Raw genomic sequence first — 21,631 nt, 5'->3', positions numbered from 1 at the left:
GTTATGTTGAAGCGCGCAGTCTAGTCATCGGCATTTCGTACAAGGGTACAAGGAACATGAAGTTATGTTAAAGCGCGCAGTCTAGTCGTCGGCATTTCGTACAAGGAACATGGCGTTATGTTGAAGTGCGCAGTGTAGTTCGGAATTTCGTACAAGGAACATAAAGTTGTGCTGTTGTGTAAGGGGGTCATCTAGTATTGTATTCGTCTAAAAAGCGCGAAAACTTTAAAAAATATGAAAACTTTAGAGCACTTTGGCGCTTCGGGAGGGGTTTCCGCGTCTCAATTCTTGTTGCTTTGCCATGAGAGGACCTGTCTCTATTAATTTCCTCAAAAAAGCGCAAAAATCTGAAAACAATATGAAAACTTTGGAGGGCCCTGGCGTCGCAGTGAGCGTTTGCTGCGACTTAGCCCCGTACGACCCGTAATCCTATTTCGTCCGTAACCATAATACGTCCGTAGCCGTAATACGCCCGGAACCCTAATACGCCTACAACCCTCTAATGCGTCTGTTACCAAAATGCAAGTCAAGTTGGGCATGGTCAAATTTACTGAAAGTGTTCATTTTTAAAATTGCGCATTGCGCAATTACGAAAGCCCGTACGAAGTACCTCTCAAATAAAACCAACAATTTACGACATTATTTTAGAAACCCAAAATTTTTTGCCAACTTTCCATTGGGTATTCAATTACCTCTCAAATAAAACAAAAACTAGCAAAATCGGTTGAGATTTACTCGATTTATGTGCAAAAAGCACTTAGGGCCGAGTAGCGGCCTTAGTCCAAGGGCCCAAATTTAAAACTTTTTTTGCCACCATTCTATTCGGCATTCAATTATCTCTCAAATGAAACAAAATCTAGCAAAATCGGATGAGATTTACTCGATTTATGTGCAAACAAGGCATCAGAACAGTCGGAGCGTTTGCTGCGACTTAGCCCCGTACGACCTGTAATCCTATTTCGTCCGTAACCATAATACGAACGTAGCCGTAATACGCCCGGACCCCTAATACGTCTACAACCCTCTAATGCGTCTGTTACCAAAATGCAAGTCAAGTTGGGCATGCTCAAATTTACTGAAAGTGTTCATTTTTAAAATTGCGCATAGCGCAATTACGAAAGCCCGTACGAAGTACCTCTCAAATAAAACCAACAATTTACGACATTATTTTAGAAACCCAAAATTTTTTGCCAACATTCCATTGGGTATTCAATTACCTCTCAAATAAAACAAAAATTAGCAAATTCGGATAAGATTTTCTCAATTTATGTGCAAAAAACACTTAGGGCCGAGTAGCGGCCTTAGTCCAAGGACCCAAATTTAAAACTTTTTTTTGCTATAATTCTATTCGGCATTCCATTATCTCTCAAATGAAACAAAAACTAGCAAAATCGGATGAGATTTACTCGATTTATGTGCAAAAAACACTTAGGGCCGAGTAGCGGCCTTAGTCCAAGGGACCAAATTTGAAACTTTTTTCGCCACCATTCTATTCGGCATTCAATTATCTCTCAAATGAAACAAAAGCTAGAAAAATCGGATGAGATTTACTCGATTTATGTGCAAAAAACACTTAGGGCCGAGTAGCGGCCTTAGTCCAAGGGCCCAAATTTGAAATTTTTTTCGCAACGTTCTTTTCGGTATTCAATTACCTTCCATAAAAAACTAAATCTAGCAAAATCGGATGAGATTTACTCGATTTATGTGCAAAAAACACTTAGGGCCGAGTAGCGGCCTTAGTCTAAGGGCCCAAATTTGAAACTTTTTTCTCCACGTTATTTTCGGTATTCAATTACCTTCCATAAAAAACTAAATCTAGCAAAATCGGATGAGATTTACTCGATTTATGTGCAAAAAACACTTAGGGCCGCGTAACGACCTTTGAGCCCTCGCAACAAGCCCGGGTTGCATCCTACCCAAAAACAATGTTCAGCAACTTTGTTCTACTCGTCAATACCTTTCATTTGATATATTACAAGTAGCTATTGCGTGCGTATTTCGGTAGATATCGTCGAAAGACTGAAAAACACCTATAGGGCCCTAGCTCTGGAAGGGCCGACCCTACCATGCCCATTTTCGAATTTGACCTTATTTTTGTCGATACCAATCGGGGAAAAAAAGAATTTTGAAAAAGGGTTGTGATTTGCTCCAGCTAGAGGGGTCACGGACGGACGGACGGACGGATGGACGGACGGACGGACGGACGGACGGACGGACGGACGGACGGACGGACGGACATTTTTTTTATTGCGGATTCGTCATCTATGAACATAACCAAATGCTTTGCCCTTACTGTCTGCTTCCAATTCGACGTGTTACAAACGGCATATTAATCTTATAAGCCCCCAGTACTTCGTACGGGGCTAAAAACACTTAGGGCCGAGTAGCGGCCTTAGTCCAAGGGCCCAAATTTGAAACTTTTTTTGCCATCATTCTATTCGGCATTCAACTATCTCTCAAATAAAACAAAATCTAGCAAAATCGGATGAGATTTACTCGATTTATGTGCAAAAAACACTTAGGGCCGAGTAGCGGCCTTAGTCCAAGGGCCCAAATTTGAAACTTTTTTCGCCACGTTCTTTTCGGTATTCAATTACCTTCCATAAAAAACTAAATCTAGCAAAATCGGATGAGATTTACTCGATTTATGTGGAAAAAACACTTAGGGCCGAGTAACGACCTTTGAGCCCTCCCAACAAGCTCGCGTTGCATCCTACACAAAAACAATGTTCTACTCGTCAATACCTTTCATTTGATATATCACAAGCAGCTATTACGTGCGTATTTCGGTAGATATCGTCGAAAGACTGAAAAACACCTATAGGGCCCTAGCTCTGGAAGGGCCGACCCTACCATGCCCATTTTCGAACTTGACCTTACTTTTGTCGATACCAATCGGGGAAAAAAAGAATTTTGAAAAAAGGTTGTGATTTGCTCAAGCTAGAGGGGTCACGGACGGACGGACGGACGGACGGACGGACGGACATTTTTTTAGCCCCGTACGAAGTACTGGGGGCTTATAAGATTAATATGCCGTTTGTAACACGTCGAATTGGAAGCAGACAGTAAGGGCAAAGCATTTGGTTATGTTCATAGATGACGAATCCGCAATAAAAAAAATGTCCGTCCGTCCGTCCGTCCGTCCGTCCGTCCATCCGTCCGTCCGTCCGTCCGTCCGTCCGTCCGTCCGTCCGTCCGTCCGTCCGTCCGTGACCCCTCTAGCTTGAGTAAATCACAACCTTTTTTCAGAATTCTTTTTTTCCCCGATTGGTATCGACAAAAGTAAGGTCAAGTTCGAAAATGGGCATGGTAGGGTCGGCCTCTCCAGAGCTAGGGCCCTATAGGTGTTTTTCAGTCTTTCGACGATATCTACCGAAATGCGCACGCAATAGCTGCTTGTGATATATCAAATGAAAGGTATTGACGAGTAGAACAAAATTTCTGAACATTGTTTTTGGGTAAGATGCAACGTGGGCTTGTTGGGAGGGCTCAAAGGTCGTTACTCGGCCCTAAGTGTTTTTTGCACATAAATCAAGTAAATCTCATCCGATTTTACTAGTTTTAGTTTTTTATGGAAGGTAATTGAATACCGAAAAGAACGTGACGAAAAAAGTTTCAAATTAGGGCCCTTGGACTAAGGCCGCTACTCGGCCCTAAGTGTTTTTTGCACATAAATCGAGTAAATCTCATCCGATTTTGCTAGTTTTTGTTTCATTTGAGAGACAATTGAATTCCGAATAGAATGATGGCAAAAAAAGTTTCAAATTTGGGCCCTTGGACTAAGGCCGCTACTCGGCCCTAAGTGCTTTTTGCACATAAATCGAGTAAATCTCAACCGATTTTGCTAGTTTTTGTTTCATTTGAGAGATAATTGAATACCCAATGGAAAGTTGGCAAAAAATTTTGGGTTTCTAAAATAATGTCGTAAATTATTGGTTTTATTTGAGTGGTACTTCGTACGGGCTTTCGTAATTGCGCTATGCGCAATTTAAAAAATGAACACTTTCAGTAAATTTGACCATGCCCAACTAGACTTGCATTTTGGTAACAGACATATTAGAGGGTTGTAGACGTATTAGGGTTCCGGGTGTATTACGGTTACGGACGTATTATGGTTACGGACGAAATAGGATTACGGGTAGTACGGGGCTAAGTCGCAGCAAACGCTCCGACTGTTCTGATGCCTTGTTTATTGCGGATTCGTCATCTATGAACATAACCAAAAGCTTTGCCCTTACTGTCTGCTTCCAATTCGACGTGTTACAAACGGCATATTAATCTTATAAGCCCCCAGTACTTCGTACGGGGCTAAAAACACTTAGGGCCGAGTAACGACCTTTGAGCCCTCCCAACAAGCCCGCGTTGCATCTTACCCAAAAAAAATGTTCAGCAACTTTGTTCTACTCGTCAATACCTTTCATTTGATATATCACAAGCAGCTATTGCGTGCGTATTTCGGTAGATATCGTCGAAAGACTGAAAAACACCTATAGGGCCCTAGCTCTGGAAGGGCCGACCCTACCATGCTCATTTTCGAACTTGACCTTACTTTTGTCGATACCAATCGGGAAAAAAAAGAATTTTGAAAAAAGGTTGTGATTTACTCTAGCTAGAGGGGTCACGGACAGACGGACAGACGGACATTTCTTTTATTGCGGATTCGTTATCTATGAACATAGATCCATCGACCCTATACCTGGAAACAGTTTTCGATGATCTACGTTTTCTACGTTTTTCGTGGACCCTGACATTCTCCGATACGCCAAAATTGGCAACGAACCATTAGAGTACATACGAGTAAGTGTAAATGTTTTGTAGTTTGCTTGTGGCCCACAAGTTGTGGGTATGTAATTGAAGTAAATTTTAAGTAAATAATAAATTACAAAATGGCAGCTACCCTTCAGTGGTGGATGAAATGCTGGTGCTGGTGCGGTGATGCGTTGCTATCTGATCAAGAAATATTTCCTTCATTTTTCGTCTTAGATTTTTACCAGATGGTGTCTTCGGTATTGAATCAACAAAATAAATGCCTCCAGCAAGCTTATTCCGATCATAGAAATAATCTAAAATTTTGGATGAAAAATTGTCCAATGAAACCCACTCAAAGGAAACTCAATCGACTTCACTTACCGGCGATTAGCTGAACAATTTCATCAGCTGTAATATCTGAGTTTGCGGCTCGAACAACTGCAGCTGTTGGTACTTCCTCCCCACGCTGATTGAATACACTGAATACACACACCTCAGCAATTTGTGGCGATTGAAGAAGCACACCCTCAACTTCTGATGGCGAAATGACGTAAGAATTATACTCAAATGTCTCCTTCTTTCGATCGACAATGAACAAATCGCATTCGTCATCAAAATAGCCAATGTCGCCAGTAAAGAAGAATCCTTCTTCATCAAACGATTCTTTGGTTAGCGCCTCTTCTTGATAATATCCCGACAACATTGACATTGATTTTATGCAAATTTCACCGCGCTCATTGACGCCAAGCTTTTTCCCATTTTCATCCACAATTTTCGCAACATTCCCACTTTTCAGTTTTCCCACTGAGCCTTTACTGAATTTGGGCACTTCAATTGCTACTGTTCCGCCCAATTCAGTCAAACCATACCGATTATTGACGGATCCATTTGGCAGTAGGTCATCCATCATTTTACCGATTTCATACGGAAGCTTGTAAGCGCCCAGAAATATATTTTCGACGCTTGACAAGTTGGCCGTTTTGATGGCATCGCAATGAATCAATTCTTTCAACATGTATGGTGATGCAGATAACCGAGACACATGAAAAATTTCAATGATTTCTAAAATGCGTTGTGGAGTAAACTTTTCGGTAATAATTACACGTGTCGCGCAATGAATAGTTCCAGCTATTAAAGATAGCAAAGATCTGAACCAATAAATGGAATATGTATTTAGCCAAATGCGTTTCGATTGAGGTTCCCAACCGTAAGTAAAGGTGGCAGCATTGATTAACATTGAATGTGACATACAAATACCTAAAATAAAATAAAAGTTGACGTCTTGTTGTGAGAGGTCGTGTAAATCAGATATAAAACTTATGGCAACACTTCTTTGCTTTGCTTGCGAATTGTTCATAATAAACTGTGACAGGACATTTCTATCGTGAGATTATCATCCCGAATGATAATATCGCCCAAAAGACGTAAATATGGGTGGCGTAACATTTCCACACGGTCAATATCATCAATAATGTCGTTTTTTAACGATAATGTCGCTTTTTGAACGATAATCGGATTTAAATTTTAAATTTAGAACCCGACCCGTGACCAGAATTAAATTTTTTAAACCCGATAACCCGTTAAGCCCGTTAAAATTGAATCGGGTTTGGGTTCGGGCCGGGCTGGGTTCGGGCTGGGCCGGGTCTTTGGCCAACTTCGGATAGCCCGCTCGTTTCTCACCGATATCGAAACAATTGAGAATCGCATCGTGGCAAATCTGCGACCATTTTGTATCTGAATTGTTAAATTTTAATTACTTCACCTTTTGCTGGTCCAGTGGTTCCGGAAGAACAAACTATAGCTGCTAAGTGATTGACAGCATCTACTGAAACGGGTCTGTAATTTTGGATGAACGTCATTTGAGTCCTAAGAGTAATTATACCTAGAGAGGAAATTTCGAACAAAACTACGTAAAATGTGTGGTCGCAACATGTAATACGAAATGTTTATTGGTATGTGTGTTTTCCCTCTTAATTAAGAGGGCAAATTGAACCATCAAAAGCGAAAAAGCGTCAACGCATACATGTATTGGTGTAAAATTATACGAAATGTGTATATTATACAAACTGATGTTGGGACCACATTTCGTCGTACAAATTTCCTCTATCGGTATAATTACTCTAAGTTTGAGTCACGATAACGGGACATTCACAAAGTATTTCACGCTAAAATCGACGTCCGTCCCCTCAGAGCGTGCCATACTTTCTGAATCCCTAAGAATAAAATCATCGTCTTGACGCGTATGAGTATGCACTCTGATATCTTACATTATATCTGCATCATCGTCAACTTTTTCGAATAAATGGTCGACATTTACGGATCCACCCCTCTCCCCGTCGAATGTGAAGATCTTCGCTTGATGATTCAATTCTGCTAAAGCAGCAACAACCGTATCATAAGCATTTATATCACAAAAAATCACGTTCGGTTTAATTTTTTGAAATTTTTGGACAAATTCAAATTTCTTGAAGAGCGAATCGATCGTGTAAATTGTGCAGCCAAGTGAAAACGAAGCAAAAATGACCGGCGCCAGGTGATCATGGCTTCGTGCAACGATTCCAAATATTTCTTCAGTTGCTAGGCCTATGCCACGCTTCTGGAGATTCCTTGCTGCTCGATTGGTACGAATTCGAATTTCGTCGAAAGTTAACGAATAACCGGTGGTAGCATTAATCTGAAAGCATTACAGAAAAACAAATCATTGGGCGAAAATCATTATGGACATTGTGTGTTTGTTTCCATAGAGATATTGAGATTTCAGTTCAAAATTCGACTTTTGTGATCGTTGCAAAAAACATCTTCTCCCTCAATATAAATGACAATTGAGTTCCAAACAAAAAAATTTTATATTTTTTATCGATGGAGAACCTAATTATAAGACACTTGGTCTCGTATCATATGCCGAAAAAAGTTAAAACTTTTTTTATAAATCATTTTGAAAGTCACTAAAAACACGAAAATTCGAATCGAAATACAAAAATTTTTGATGACATACTATATTTCTATTCGAATTTTCGTGTTTTTAGTGACTTTCAAAATGATTTATAAAAAAAGTTGTAACTTTTTTTGGCATATGATACGAGACCAAGTGTCTTATAATTAGGTTCTCCATCGATAAAAAAAAAATTTGTTTGGAACTTAATTAAAAGTGAACGTTGTCAGTCGATTTGTACTGCGGAGATCGTAAGTGTAAATTTCATGCCGTACAGAAATTGAATTCAAACAGAGGAAAGCCGAAACATCTAATAACCAATTTTTCAATAATTTGTTTCCATTTTAATGAACATCTGTTCTGTGATTATGTTTAACTATGATAGACAGATTGGAATATTTAACAGTTCTGAACACATTCCATATCAGCTATTTGGTGTTTCAACGTTTCGTTTGTCAGCGCTAGACGGTTCATCTGTCGGTGTTGTTTTACAAAAACAATATTTCGAACTCATATTCGTAAAAATCTAAATAAACGATGAATTGCTATAAACGATGAAAACGGTCAGCTCATGTTTGTTGCATTGGAACGCGCACTGATATTCGAACAATATTCGGAAAGGTTTTCTCGCAGCGTCTTTGCAGTCTACGTAATTCTCTCATCATGATGACAGCCGATGTTTTTCCTGCTCGATTGCAGCCCTTTCTATCTCCATTTATATTTGTTTCGAGTTAATGAGAGTAGACGTGTACCAACTTTTTCTATTTCTATTTCATAATACGAAAAATGATTTTTCCGTTTCAACAGTTAAACACGTGTTATATATCGAAAAGCTACCACACGTGTCTTATGAATAAAATGTCCACGTGATCATCAAAAGCCACCGCATGTGTTTTATCAATAAAAAGTCCACGTGGCGAATGACACGTGTCAATGCAAAATTTTCGCACTATGACTTTTCTATTAGGCAACTTAGATGTATGGGTGGTAGGGACGTTTTGTTCAAGACAAATAACACGTGTAGGGTGCTGCTGTCTCAAAATTCGATCGATAAAAACGTGATAAACTTTGTGTTTACAATACATCGGAATGAGTATCAAAATGTGCAGTTGGAGCATTCGAAGGAGAAGCTATTGTTTCCGATCAAGAAGATACTCGCTCGACTTTTAATATAACTAAGCGGATTGTCATTGCTTGTCTCTCCGTTGATAATGAGTTTTGTTTGTTAATTATCTTATTCGAATAGATAGATTCTTTTGAACTGACCGTAATCGGCGGTATTTTTTCCGGGTCTTTTTTTGTCTACGCCTAGTTAGGCCTTGGTGCTTAGGCCCCAAAACCTGTCTCAGAAAAAATAGCGCCGATTTTGGTCAGTCGAAGTTCAAAAGAATCCCTCATACGAAAATATTTGGTTACATCGATCCGCGTAGTTGCGAGCCACCACACACAGATCTGTATTATGAAAATTTCTTTAAATTTGTGGCGAGGCACAACAGAAAATTCAAAAACAAATTTCCGGACGATGGTTGGACTAAAACCGCTTACGATCATCAAATTCACGGTAGTGCAAGTGACTGGCATTTTTACTTTGAATTTCGTTAGACAATTTTTGCTTACATCAAAGGGTCAGCTAAATTTGATCCGGCAGAGTATCGATTGGAATTGCAGCACCTGATTCTGCGAAAATCAAAATTTATGAAAAACAAATGTGTCATTTGTGGCTTCGGACAACTTCCTCAAAATGAACTAAAAAAAAGTCGAATGGGCCGGATGCTACAGCCAGCCGTGAATGTGAAAGATGGACGCACTTAGAATGCTCGAAACTGATTGCTGAGGTGACCGATAAATATTTTTGCTTTATTTGTAAAGTAAGAACAGTTCTGCCAGAATATGTGGGCGCAAATGATATCGTAGATGATACCAACGACACTACAGATGATACTAACAATACTGAGAAACTGTGTAAAACAGCTAAACTTGAGTGAATAAAATAATAATTAAAAAAAAATTACCTGAGCGATCTTTTTACTTTCCGAATTCAATGACTTCAGTAAAACAGTGGCAATCGACAAATTTCGTTCACAGGTCGGCAAATCGTTACCCTTCCAAATTTTCTTTTCCTTTTCAAATGTTGTGGCCCACATTCTAATGTAAGACTGAACTTGAGAACAGATTCGATTTCGACTTAACAAAGCAACGGAAATTTTTGGAATGAAAGCATTGTTGAATGGAAATTTTACGGATGCTTCCAAATATTGCTACACGCCGCTACGTGTAGGTGTATTATATTACCTTTTAGGTGGTCGGTATGGTGACATTACAGAACAAGATAAAAGCACACTAGGCAAATGTTATTTAATAATTTTTTACGAAATTGACAGGAATGACACTATTTTCCACCATGTCGCTCTTACATATTCAACTAAGAAGGAGGTAAAATTGTTCAAAGTTTTGATGCTGTTCAAAGGTACGCGACCTGACATCGTTATAAAATAAGGTTTCGCCTACAAGTTATAGTAGGAACTAGTAGTAAACTAGTATACGAAATGCAGTAACAACTCATGCTTACATATATACTTGAATGCAACACAAACAAAATTCCTCGGGGAGTACAATACAAGCAATAGTACATTACTGCTATAAGGATGTATATAAGAGACGTGTACGTATACGAGCACTTGCGCAAGTATTAGTACGAGTCTCTTATATACAGCCTTATATCAGTGAGGTATTTTATCGCAGTAGGCAAACATCTTCTCGTGATATAATTTTGCTTGCAAAACCTTTAGCACTCTAGGGTAAATTTGATTACTCTTATGTACGTCGTGTATATAGCGTACAATACACACACACACCGTATGCGATAAAAAATCCACGCCATTAGTCGTATAAATTTATACGTCAGAGAGAGCTTTTTTCTCCTTTGTTATGATCTGTCAGTTTTTCTATTTTGCGATTTAGTATGGAAATGAAAACTAAAATTGAGATATCTTTGCTGTTTTAAGTGGTTTTTTTGGACCAAAATGTTTTAAAGTGTGTTTGGAATCGATTGACATTAATAAAATGATAAAATAGAAAAAAATATTTTCACACAATCTGTTAATGCCAATCGATTCCAAACACACTTTAAAACATTTTGGTCTAAAAAAATATGAGAAACCACTTAAAACAGCAAAGATATCTCAATTTTAGTTTTCATTTCCATACTAAATCGCAAAATAGAAAAACTGACAGATCATAACAAAGGAGAAAAAAGCTCTCTCTGACGTACAAATTTATACGACTAATGGCGTGGATTATAATACCTCGGGTTCTCCCTTGAATTATAATTTCTCTTTGTATTGTATTCGCGTATACATAAAATCATTCGTTTAAAAACGCATTTAGTAGACCAGTTCAATAATATACTATTGTAGTGGTGATGGAAAAAAACTCTGAACAACACATTTATTAACTCGCAGATTCTACACACATGAAACACGTACTACAATACATAACAATGTAAAGAAACAAACACACCGAAATCTCGCTGGGTTATCGAAAAACGAATCCTTCTAGTTTCAATACTTCACGTTGAGCATGTGGTCCCTATCCCTAGTGCAGTGGTTTGTATTAGTAGGGATGGGAGGCGTTCAAAATTATCGATAATATCAATCGAAAGAAATTATCGATAATCGATTAATCATATCGTTATCGATAATTTCATAAATATCGATATTTTGATATTTATCCGAAAATTCATGATAATATACCGATATATCGGAATATATCGATAAATATCAGATTTTTGGACCAAAATATCGATATATCGAATTATCGATATCTTGATAATTATCAAAATATCAATAATTATCGATTATCGATATTTTTTTGATAATTTTCGATAAAAAAAGTAGATAATTATCGATTATCGATAATTGACAATTATCGATAATCATTATCATTATCGCCCATGCCTATGTATTAGGTAAGTTAGCAGTTAGTCTAGTGGTAACACAAAGGCAGTTGAACCAGTTACTTTACAATTGCTTCTTGCCGGCTAAAATGTGTGAATATATATATATCTCTACTTCAATCGATTATCTATCACTCTAGACAGTGCCCATAAAGTCGCATATATCCCTTCAAAAAATGCCGGTAAGGTGAGACTTACCATTGCGTGTACGATAAATATAAATAACATTTCATAATAACTGTATTTCAGCACACAATGTCTGTTTTTCGATTCATTTTTATACGAAATTCTTGTTTTTACTTACGAATTCACGATTGTGTGTTAATCACAGCTGTTTCAACAACTGTTATTTCGGACTATAACGCAAGTTATTATATTTAGGTTTGGTTAGTTGTTAAAATCATTTTGACAGTTATTTTAAGAGTCAATTAGCCAATTTTTCGACCACTTGGAAAACAAGCTATCCCCGATATTATTGAGTTATAGCTCATTCAATTCGTCGTTCAATTCTGGAGAAGGAGTGTCTGCCATTTTTTTTTTTTTTTCAAAAAAATCCATTTTGAGCGTAATGTGTCTAAATGTCATGTGATGTCAGAGGGTGGTCAAAACATTTTTTTAGCATTAACTTGAGGAAGGAGCAACACAAAAAGTTGAAACTTTGTGGGATTGTTGGCCTATCCGCGGCCGACAGTTTGAACCCACTCTGACGTCCGCACTCACCACCCATGGCCAGCCATCAGTCAAAGTATGGTGAACTTTCAAATAGTACGGAACCTATGTTGTAGATGGGCCGTCTACATATTATGCCACCATCACATATCAAAATTTCACCACAGAAGTTTGATGTTGCAGGAATTGCGGACCATTTGAAGAAAAGTTGACCTTTACGGCTAGTATAAAAGAGGAAATTTGAACCAAATTCTTGTCCAAAATAGTTTTTTTATTAGTAACGGGGGGGTCAGAAATCAGACATTTTTATATGAAAAACGCGTGCGAAACGGGGGGGAGGTCAAAAATTAACCGTCCACCGCGTGCGTAATTTGTGAATGGCCCCTTATGGGTCGGTAATTTTCAAGCTTTGTTATGTCTCCTTTTTTATGCAGCAATGTAATTACCGCATTTTCCCAGTCTTCTGGCTTGGTGATTGCCCTTAATAATGAGTCTCCACCTAGTTTAATGGCTTCCACTGTAACACCATCTTCTCCGGGAGACTTTTTGTTTTTCATATCGGCTACTGCGGCCTTGACTTCCTCAACAGTTATGTCAGGCATATCCTCCGATCCCACGTTGGACCACTCGCAAAGGAGAACGCATCCCGGCCATAAATTAAATATTTAACGCTCACCCTAAAACTCTAAGCAAACATTCGTAGCAGGCGAAAATAAAGCGAAGAAGAAGAAGGAGACAACATCACAAATTTGAATGTTTTGAAGTTGCCCTGCAAATTAAGTGGGTGTATTCAGTTTTAGCAAGTAATTTGGTTCAGGCAGATCAGATGGGTAAAAAATCTTTATTTACAGTTCGGTGATTTTATATTTCAATTTTGAAGCGGGCGTGACAATTAATCCATTTGCAAAGGTCATCGGTCCATAATTCCATTCGATTTTGAATTCCCTCAACAATCTAGATAGAAGAATTCGTTACACTGTGAAACACCAACAACAAAGTGTTCGCATCCTTCAATTACCTGATAGTAAGAACTTCGATTTCCATTTCAGCAAATCGACGTCCTATGCATGCACGAGCTCCAAAGCCGAAAGGCAACTGCAAAAATGGATGAATATCCTTAGCGTTCGGGCAACCAGACTGTGGCTCTTTCAAGAATCGTTCCGGTATGAACTCATCGGCTTTCTGGACAAACTTTTCGTTGTGCAGCAACGCAACCGTTCCCATCAGGCAGTCGGTCTGCAATAAGGGGAATCATTAGCTCTAACATCGAATTGCGAATGAGTTTCCGATAAAATTTACTCCTTTCGGTATCTGATAACCTTGTAAAACAAGGTCACGACCAGCACAGCGCACATTTCCTGCCACTATTGGACTCATTCTCATTGATTCCTTTAGACACGCTCGTAAGTACGGCAAACTGTTAAGACTTTCCGGTGTTAACGATGTGTCAGCATTAGGCAGTAGAGTCATAATTTCCGTCCGTAATTTGTCTTGAACCGTTTGATATCTAGCAAGATTATAAAAGAGACCAGCTGCTGCCGCTGAAGTCTATTAAGAAAATATAAAGCAGAGCCGGATTAAGAGGAAACTTTCTTAGCCATTGTATTCACCGTATCGATTCCTGCCTGCAGCATATCCAATGCCATCACAATCGCATAATCTTTGTCGACTTGTAGAATCTTTTGTAGAACACTTTCCTCGTGAGCACCATCTCTTACTTGATTCGATAGTCGTTCAATTGCATTATCGATGTGCTTCTTTGATAAGCTGTAAAAGGAGGACAGATTAGAAAACTACTGTTGCAGTAGTCCTTCGTTAGAGCTCAACCCCTTGGGAGCTATAAATGACGTCTACTACTCTTTTGGTCGGGTTAGACACAACCATCGTCACGCAAAAATGGTCAAACTTGAGGGCCGTGACATTTTCTTGAGTCTCCCTTCCCCCAGACCGCAGACGTCATTTATAAACGGTCCCTTATTTTGTGACATGATTTTCGACCAATTTGAGTCTGAAGTCTAGGTCCCGGAAAAGGACCGAATTTCAGAAGAGGACGTTCGCGATTCAGTGCTGCCATGCAGGTGTAAAATCGATGATAATTTCATCTGAGGTGTAAAATGTATGAACGAGCCTTCCAAATACATCCCCAAATGGGTCCCATCCCACAACGTTTACTTACTCGGTCATTACATCAAACGCATCCATCAATCTGTTGAATTTCGGTGTCTTGTAGTATTTCCAAATGGACGGCTGAATATCCAGCTCGTAGGACAACAAGAAAAAGTCTTTGACAGCCTACAATGATAACGACCAAATGAAATCTCTGATGCAAATCAAGTGTGAGCCACTAACGTTAATTAACTTCTGATTCTCCGGATCGTCTTCCTTTGTAAGAAGACCCAATCGATGTTCGAGTGCAATCAACGCAATCGATTCCAGTGACCACTTGTTCATTTCGTTCAGAAAATCGTCCGGCATTTCATTGTTAGCATCGCGAATCGTTCTAATTTTCCGTATAAAATCCTTGGCCACATCATCAATGTCCGGTATGTATGCCTTGACCACTTTCGGTTTCATCATGATTGGATTGGCGGCCGTTCGCAATTTAGCCCACTCTTCACCTTGGTCCATGACCAGTCCCGTTCCCTTTTTGAATATGTCGGGACGAATCTTCCGGCGATAATAGTCGATAGTATCAATTCCACGACGACCGGGCCACTGACCCTCTGTGCGAAAGACCGTTTCCATATCATTCGGATCGAACGTGAAGACCATGTCTGGTTTGCCGAATAGTCCAGGAAATCTGAATATCGTTCCATATTCGTTGTAGAAAGCCTTTTGCATACCAAGCAATGTAATGTTATGATATTTTCCTAAAACAGTTGTAATGATAGAAGCAGGTCGAAATAGTGTTCTGGAAGAGCCTAAGCGTATCGGTATACGAGCAATTCAGACCCAACAGCCACAAGGTCCAATTTTAACATTCATTGACATCCCCCTCAATTACCTTTCAAGTACAACAAAAATTGGAAAAGTCAACTAAAATTGACTAGGTTTATTATATAGACTAGTAGGAAAAGCTTTCGATTCAGTGGAAACATGGTCGATATTGGACGCATTAGACGAATGTAGAGTAGACTCAAGGTACTCCAACACCATTCGATATGTGTACAAAAATGTTACTTCACACTGTCATTGATCGAGTCGACAGCTATGTATATCTAGGACATAAACTGAAGTTAGGTCTGGACAACCAAACTGCAGAAATAAGACGTAGGATTGGTCTTGCATGGGCAGCGTTCGGAAAACTCAGACTAATTTTCAAAAGCAAAATGAATAATTGTCTGAAACGAAAAGTTTTCGACACTTGTGTCCTTCCAGTGCTCACTTATGGAGCGGAAACGTTAACTTTAACGAAACCATCCAAAGATAAATTGAGAGTGACACAAAGAGCCATGGAACGGAGTATGCTTGGAGACAGACTGACTCAGAGACAGAATGACGAATCAATGGATTCGACAACAAACCAGGGTCGTTGATGTCATGGAAAGAATAGCATCTCTGAAATGGAGCTGGACATCTTTTGTCGGCCACACCTAATACGGTTCTTTAGTTAATTAACTTTTCCCGCATTTTTATTACCAATCACCTCATCCCGTCAAATAACTCATCCCGCCAAACATCTGATTCCGTCAAACTCCTCATCCTCTCAAACACTACATCCCGTCAAAGAACTCAGCTCGTCAAATAACTCATCTCGTGAAACACCTTATCTCATCAAACCCTATCCAACTCATCCCGTGAAGCAATTCATGCCGTAAAAAAACTCATGTCTTTTAGGTGTCCCAAAAAGCATTCTGCTAACTATCAAATCTTATAACTGACACTTTGACCGTCTGATTGTGACCGACTTATAGAGAAGTAAATAATCAGGGGAGAGGTGGTTCAAATGCCGAAAATCGTCCTCTATCGATACGAGACATCGATATCCACCTTATTACATTTATTAACGCATTCGATTAACATTAAATATTAAATTTTACTCACCTCCAGGCAAGAAAGACCGCAAGAAGCCCAATTTCGACGGTCCAGGAAGCGAAGAAAATGGTTTCGCGCTGTTCCATTCGGTTTCATAGGTTTGCTCAGTCTAGAAAATGAAAATATGATGATCATTGACTAGTATTTAATTGTTAACTGAGTTAAGTATCATTTTCACCGAGATATTTCATTTGTACTGAAATATAATATGGCGTTTGTCGGCCATTTTGCTAGAGAACTGAAAACCGAACCGCCGCTTTAAAGTTTTCGTTGCCTTCAAAAGGAAAACGAGTAGAGAAGGTAGCAGTCGCTAGTGCGTCTATAACCCTACTGGTACTGGGTCATGAGCTCAGGAAGCCGACCCAAATATATCAGTAATGACACTATTGTCATGACATTTGAGGAAAATGAATGTATCAAAATCAGTTGACGTTTACTCAGTTAGACAGACAAAAAAATATTTTTTCGGTTTTATCATATATGAGCCCTGATGAATGTTTAAAAAAAAACACTTTCAGTTCTTTTGAAAATTAATGTAACGAGAAAAGTCCGAGTGAACAAATTTTTGGAGTGAGATATTTTAAAGTCTAAATCTTTCGTAATCAGATATCCATAGATGGACCATGGAATTTCAGGAACCAACTTACCACCACCTCGATGATCCGAAAAGTCCAGATGGGAACAAAAAAGGTAAAAAATCCTTCAATTCTCGCACTGTAAAGATGGTCGACCATCGAATTTTTGAAACTAACCTACCACCTCGCACTTGTTAAAAGCCCAGAATGGTACCAAAAATAAAACTGAAAAATCGCTCAAAATTATAAAATTGGTTCAAAATTGTTTGTGGTATTCCTCCTCACTTGACCTCAGGAATGCAATTCCTGCAAAGGATTTTTGAGATTCCCACATTTTTTGTTATGTCTGATGCTATTTCACCCTGTAGCTACTCTGGATAAAGAGATGAAGACTTTCTCCAAATCTGATCTCCACAACAGGGGACCGTTGCATTAAAAAACAGTTGTTTGGAGTAGCATCTGGTCTGGTCCGACTGAACGGACCACTGATTTGACCTCTCCTAGGGTCCCTCTATTTAGGAGAGCAATCAATTTTTGGGTGTATTTTTGGTAAAACTTTATTTTTGTTCAGGTGACCGTGACAACAAAAACTAAAACTTTTCCTGTCCGACCAGAATTTCACTCTTAAAACCCTGAAATCTCGGAATTTTGCGAACAAACTTTTTCCAGAAATGTGATTTACGTTTCAGAAGGTCCTGTACAGTATATCAAACGTTTTTGTTGTCACCAGACGACGATGGGGTTTCTTAGCCCCATATTCATATGGGAAACCATGATCACATTTGCAACATATCACAAGTTAATATTTTGACCTTCTACGCACCATTAGGTGACCCAGCATACCCTAACATCCATTGGCCCCGAGCCATATTTCGCAGTATCAAAAGAATCTAGAAAGAAAGAGGTAAGAGACTGGCTTCACAAACAACACTTGAAAAAGTGGAGAGATTGTCAAGTTGCCCAGCATACCAAACTCTTCTGCAAGACTCCCTCTAAATCCTTCAGTAAAGACCTGATTAATCTGGGTAGGCTTGTGGCAGCACCACAAAGAGCTTCACGCACATCGGACGCACTCATCATGCGAACTAAGTTTAGCAACACTGCACGTCATCATCAGCTGACAATTGGACATTGGACATTTGTTTTCATTTTTGTGTATAAACATTTCTGTATAAAGACAAGTGTGTTCGTAAATAAAGATTATTCGTACTTGTGGATTAAAGGATTTTGTTTCTCTCAAATACCTTCCCACAGGCTAAAGATTAAAAGAGTGGTTGAGGCACTGTGGACTCACTAAGTACCTCTTCAATCTAGGCAACAATGATAATTCTAAATGTCTCTGCGGCCGCGGCGAGGAAACAGGGGAACACGTAATTAGGACATGTCCAAGGTACAGTAGCCATAGGAAACTGCTACTAGGCAAGCCAGGGCTAGATTTGACGGATGTAGACCTGAGGAAAATTGACGTTGCTAAATTGGCGAACTTCTTAGGCAAGACCAACAGGTTCAACTTTGATTAACACCGGAAGGTAATTTTATCTCTTGACATCTCGATATTCAAGACTAACCAGGCCACTACACGTGAATTTGATTTGGACCCGCGATTTGACTTGATTTGATTTGTGTTGAATCGATTGTTTTGACTTAATTGTTTAATCAGTTCCTAAAAGATGTTGAAATTTTACTCATATATTGTTAAATTGTATGACTTTTCTTCTTTCCTTCGTTTAAGAGGTGGCCACTGGAACAAAGGATTCTGAATCCAGGTTCCTGTTAAGCCCATAAAGCTTAACCCGCCTTCTTATCTATCTATCTTTTTAGACCCGTACGAAGTACTGGGGTCTTATGGGTTTACGCATACGTTTGTAACACGTCGAATTGGACTCCCTGAGTAAGGGGAAACCTATTGTGGTTGTCTAGAGATGCCAAATCCGCGAAAAAAAAATGTCCGTCTGTCCGTCTGTCCGTCTGTCTGCACGATAACTTGAGTAAAACGCATCCGATTTTGAAAATTCTTTTTTTTCCCGTTTGGTAATGTCAAAAGACAGGCTAAGTTCGAAGATGAGTGATTTTGGATCGACCCCTCCCGAGCTGTGGCCCAATAAGTGCTTTACGGTTTTTCGAAGATATCTCCGGACATTTAAACGTTAAACTTGTAAGTGATACGTCAAATAAAAGGTATTTACAATACCGATCGACAAAAAAAAAATAAGGAAATCGGATGACCGACTCGTGAGTTAGACCCCTTGGTGTGGAACAGGCACAGGGCGGCAAGCAGTTTTTGCTTGTAGGTCGGCCACATTTGAACATATTTCGTCTGTTTTAGCTTTATTAGATAGGTATTGACCGTACCAATCAGGGAAAATTTTTTTTATGAAATTATGTTCTCCGGAGCGTGAGCTAGGTCTCTTGGAGTGAGCTCTTATCTGGCTACTCGGAAGTACAGTGAACGTGGTGTATTTTGACAATATCTCGAGTAAATTTTGACCGAATTTCATGAATTTTTTTTTGTTTGAAAGGTATTAACGAATGTAAAGCGTCGGTACTATTTCCGGTCTCCTAACAAAATGGCTGCCGGCGGCCATATTGGATTTTAATAAAAGTGATATATCTTGGGAAAAATGATACTTAGAGAGTTTCTGTTAACATGGAAATAATTTGTTATGTGTGTGGGGTTTCAGGGATTCCATATACGGACATCTATATATACCTATATACAGCTATATTGAGCTATATACAGGCATATAGAGCTATATAATAGCATATATTTATCTGTGAAATGTTTATTTATAGTGAAATATAGGTAAATATAGCGGTATATAGCTGTTTAAATAGAAATTTATGAAATTTGTCTTCGTACGGAGCTGTCTATATTGCCTCCGGCAATTTAGTTGTATATGATAACAAGGCAAAGAGTGGATAATGTAAGTGATTTAAAAGGAAGAATAGTTTTTCAGCAGAGAAGAAAATGAAGTAAGAGAAATGAAGAGTTTCACATTAAAGGCTTTTGATACGAATAGGTGTTTCGTACGGGTCGGCGTTAGCTATGTTTTTTTACTTCCTACATTTTGTACTGTGTAGCAGTGGACTTGCGTCACTCCAGCTAAGTAAGGTGCGGGCATGATAAATAGCGCAAATAGTAAAGCCCGTTCTGGTGTCTAGTATGTACATATATATGAAATAATGTTGAGAAGATGAGAAATGTACTAATATGTCCTCAACTTCGTTACACCCAGTGTCGAAAAAGCCTCGAAATTACGAGCTTTAGTTGGATTAATACAATTCTTATCTACCGTATAAATAACGATTACGTTGCATGGCCGTGATTTTTAAACGGCAAAAACCTGTTCACAGTGATGATGATTACGTACGATATTATACACACACAAAAAACAACAGAAACAAAAATAACGAAAACACAAAATCAAAAGTGACGTCACCCATACAATTTGGTCGAGACAATTTTTAACAAAACATTTTTTGTTCACACATTTACAATACCTTAACTTGCGCTTGAGCGGAAAGCGCTCGCATACCATTCCATCTTGTATTTAAAGCTATTTGTCTGTAGTTTCGACAACACTTTTGTGCAAACATTTTCTATTCAAACGAATGCACTTTCGGGAAACGTTTGTTGATTTATTTAACACAACTATGCTTTAGCGTAGACACTATGCTCTCTATGCCTCGTCTGAATTGTATTCAAAAATATTTTTAAACCTCTGGTATAACCATATTATACAATAATGAATGTTACGCGGTTGCGTATCGCAAGATAAATTTTTGTAAATTCACTGTCCATAGTAGAGCTCTACGAACCAACACATTTAGCCGAACCCGAACGACTCGAAGCCCGGGATAATTCTAATTTCAGGATTCGTTCAAAACAGGTTTGAAGAATTGAAAATCTATCGGGATCCGAGTAATATAGGGCTGATGAAAACTTGATCAGTCAGAAAACCTGGGAAGAGTAAAAAGTGGACTGGCTAAGTGCTACAATTGCGGAATATCCAAATACTTTTTGTTTTCAAAAAGTTTGGTAATTGGACTCTAATCGATAATAGAGAAGAAAAAAAACTTGTTGTGAACAAATTTCAAAAAATATTTAACTTTAACCTCAAATTTAAAACATCATTTTTAAGAAAAGTTGGAAAAACTACAAGAAAATCGGAAAATTCTGGAAATTTTTTTGTAGAAAAAAAATCTTTGATATTTTAGCTTTCATTTGAGTACGTTAAGTATGTTGTACGCTCATTCGTCGCTTTACAATAAATCATACAAGAAGCATCTGCATTTGAACTTCGAAGGGCTGAAAGGGGTGGAAGAATGGACGTAATTTTTGGTCTACCCTTCCAAAACCTCATTTTTTACATACCGAACAATATCCAATCACTTGTTTGTCCCTACCCGATCTGTAAATGTTTTGAACCTTATCAACTGCACTAATGAAGATTTTCACATTGAAGCTGTCGAAAATTTCTACTTTTCGGCCTCCCACATATTTCGACCTCTACAAAAAAACTTCTTTGAAAAATTACGAAAAACTGATAAAATTTACTCGAGTTATATGTAAAATAGACTTAGGGCCGAGTAGCGGCCTCAGAACAAGGACTCAAATTTAAACTTTTTTCAACAACATTCTATTCGGCCTTCGATTACCTTCCAACGGAAGAACGGATGAAATTTACTCGAGTTATATGCAAGATAAACAGAGGG

General features: G+C 38.6%; 2 protein-coding genes across 2 annotated transcripts; both read right to left on the bottom strand.

The window, feature by feature from the left end:
• Positions 1–4,827: 4,827 nt before the first annotated feature.
• On the bottom strand, positions 4,828–9,858 carry LOC119082976 (probable 4-coumarate--CoA ligase 3). Its single transcript, XM_037192617.1, has 5 exons — positions 9,694–9,858; positions 7,017–7,423; positions 6,512–6,585; positions 5,131–6,006; positions 4,828–5,063 (listed from the first exon to the last, which is right to left on the bottom strand). The coding sequence occupies exons 1-5, from the start codon at positions 9,823–9,825 to the stop codon at positions 4,894–4,896; spliced, it is 1,659 nt and encodes a 552-aa protein (XP_037048512.1). The 5' UTR covers positions 9,826–9,858; the 3' UTR covers positions 4,828–4,893.
• Positions 9,859–13,086: 3,228 nt separating this feature from the next.
• On the bottom strand, positions 13,087–20,592 carry LOC119082982 (probable cytochrome P450 12b2, mitochondrial). The gene is made up of 8 exons (XM_037192620.1): positions 20,417–20,592; positions 16,350–16,449; positions 14,655–15,175; positions 14,482–14,597; positions 13,916–14,072; positions 13,605–13,853; positions 13,324–13,541; positions 13,087–13,259 (listed from the first exon to the last, which is right to left on the bottom strand). Exons 1-8 carry the CDS (start codon positions 20,510–20,512, stop codon positions 13,151–13,153), a joined length of 1,566 nt encoding a protein of 521 aa, XP_037048515.1. The 5' UTR covers positions 20,513–20,592; the 3' UTR covers positions 13,087–13,150.
• Positions 20,593–21,631: the final 1,039 nt, after the last annotated feature.

Source organism: Bradysia coprophila, unplaced genomic scaffold (genome assembly GCF_014529535.1).
Source record: "Bradysia coprophila strain Holo2 unplaced genomic scaffold, BU_Bcop_v1 contig_520, whole genome shotgun sequence".
Taxonomy (NCBI): Eukaryota; Metazoa; Arthropoda; class Insecta; order Diptera; family Sciaridae; genus Bradysia; species Bradysia coprophila.
The sequence above is the reverse complement of the archived record's forward strand: the minus strand, read 5'-3'. Positions and strand labels throughout refer to the sequence as shown.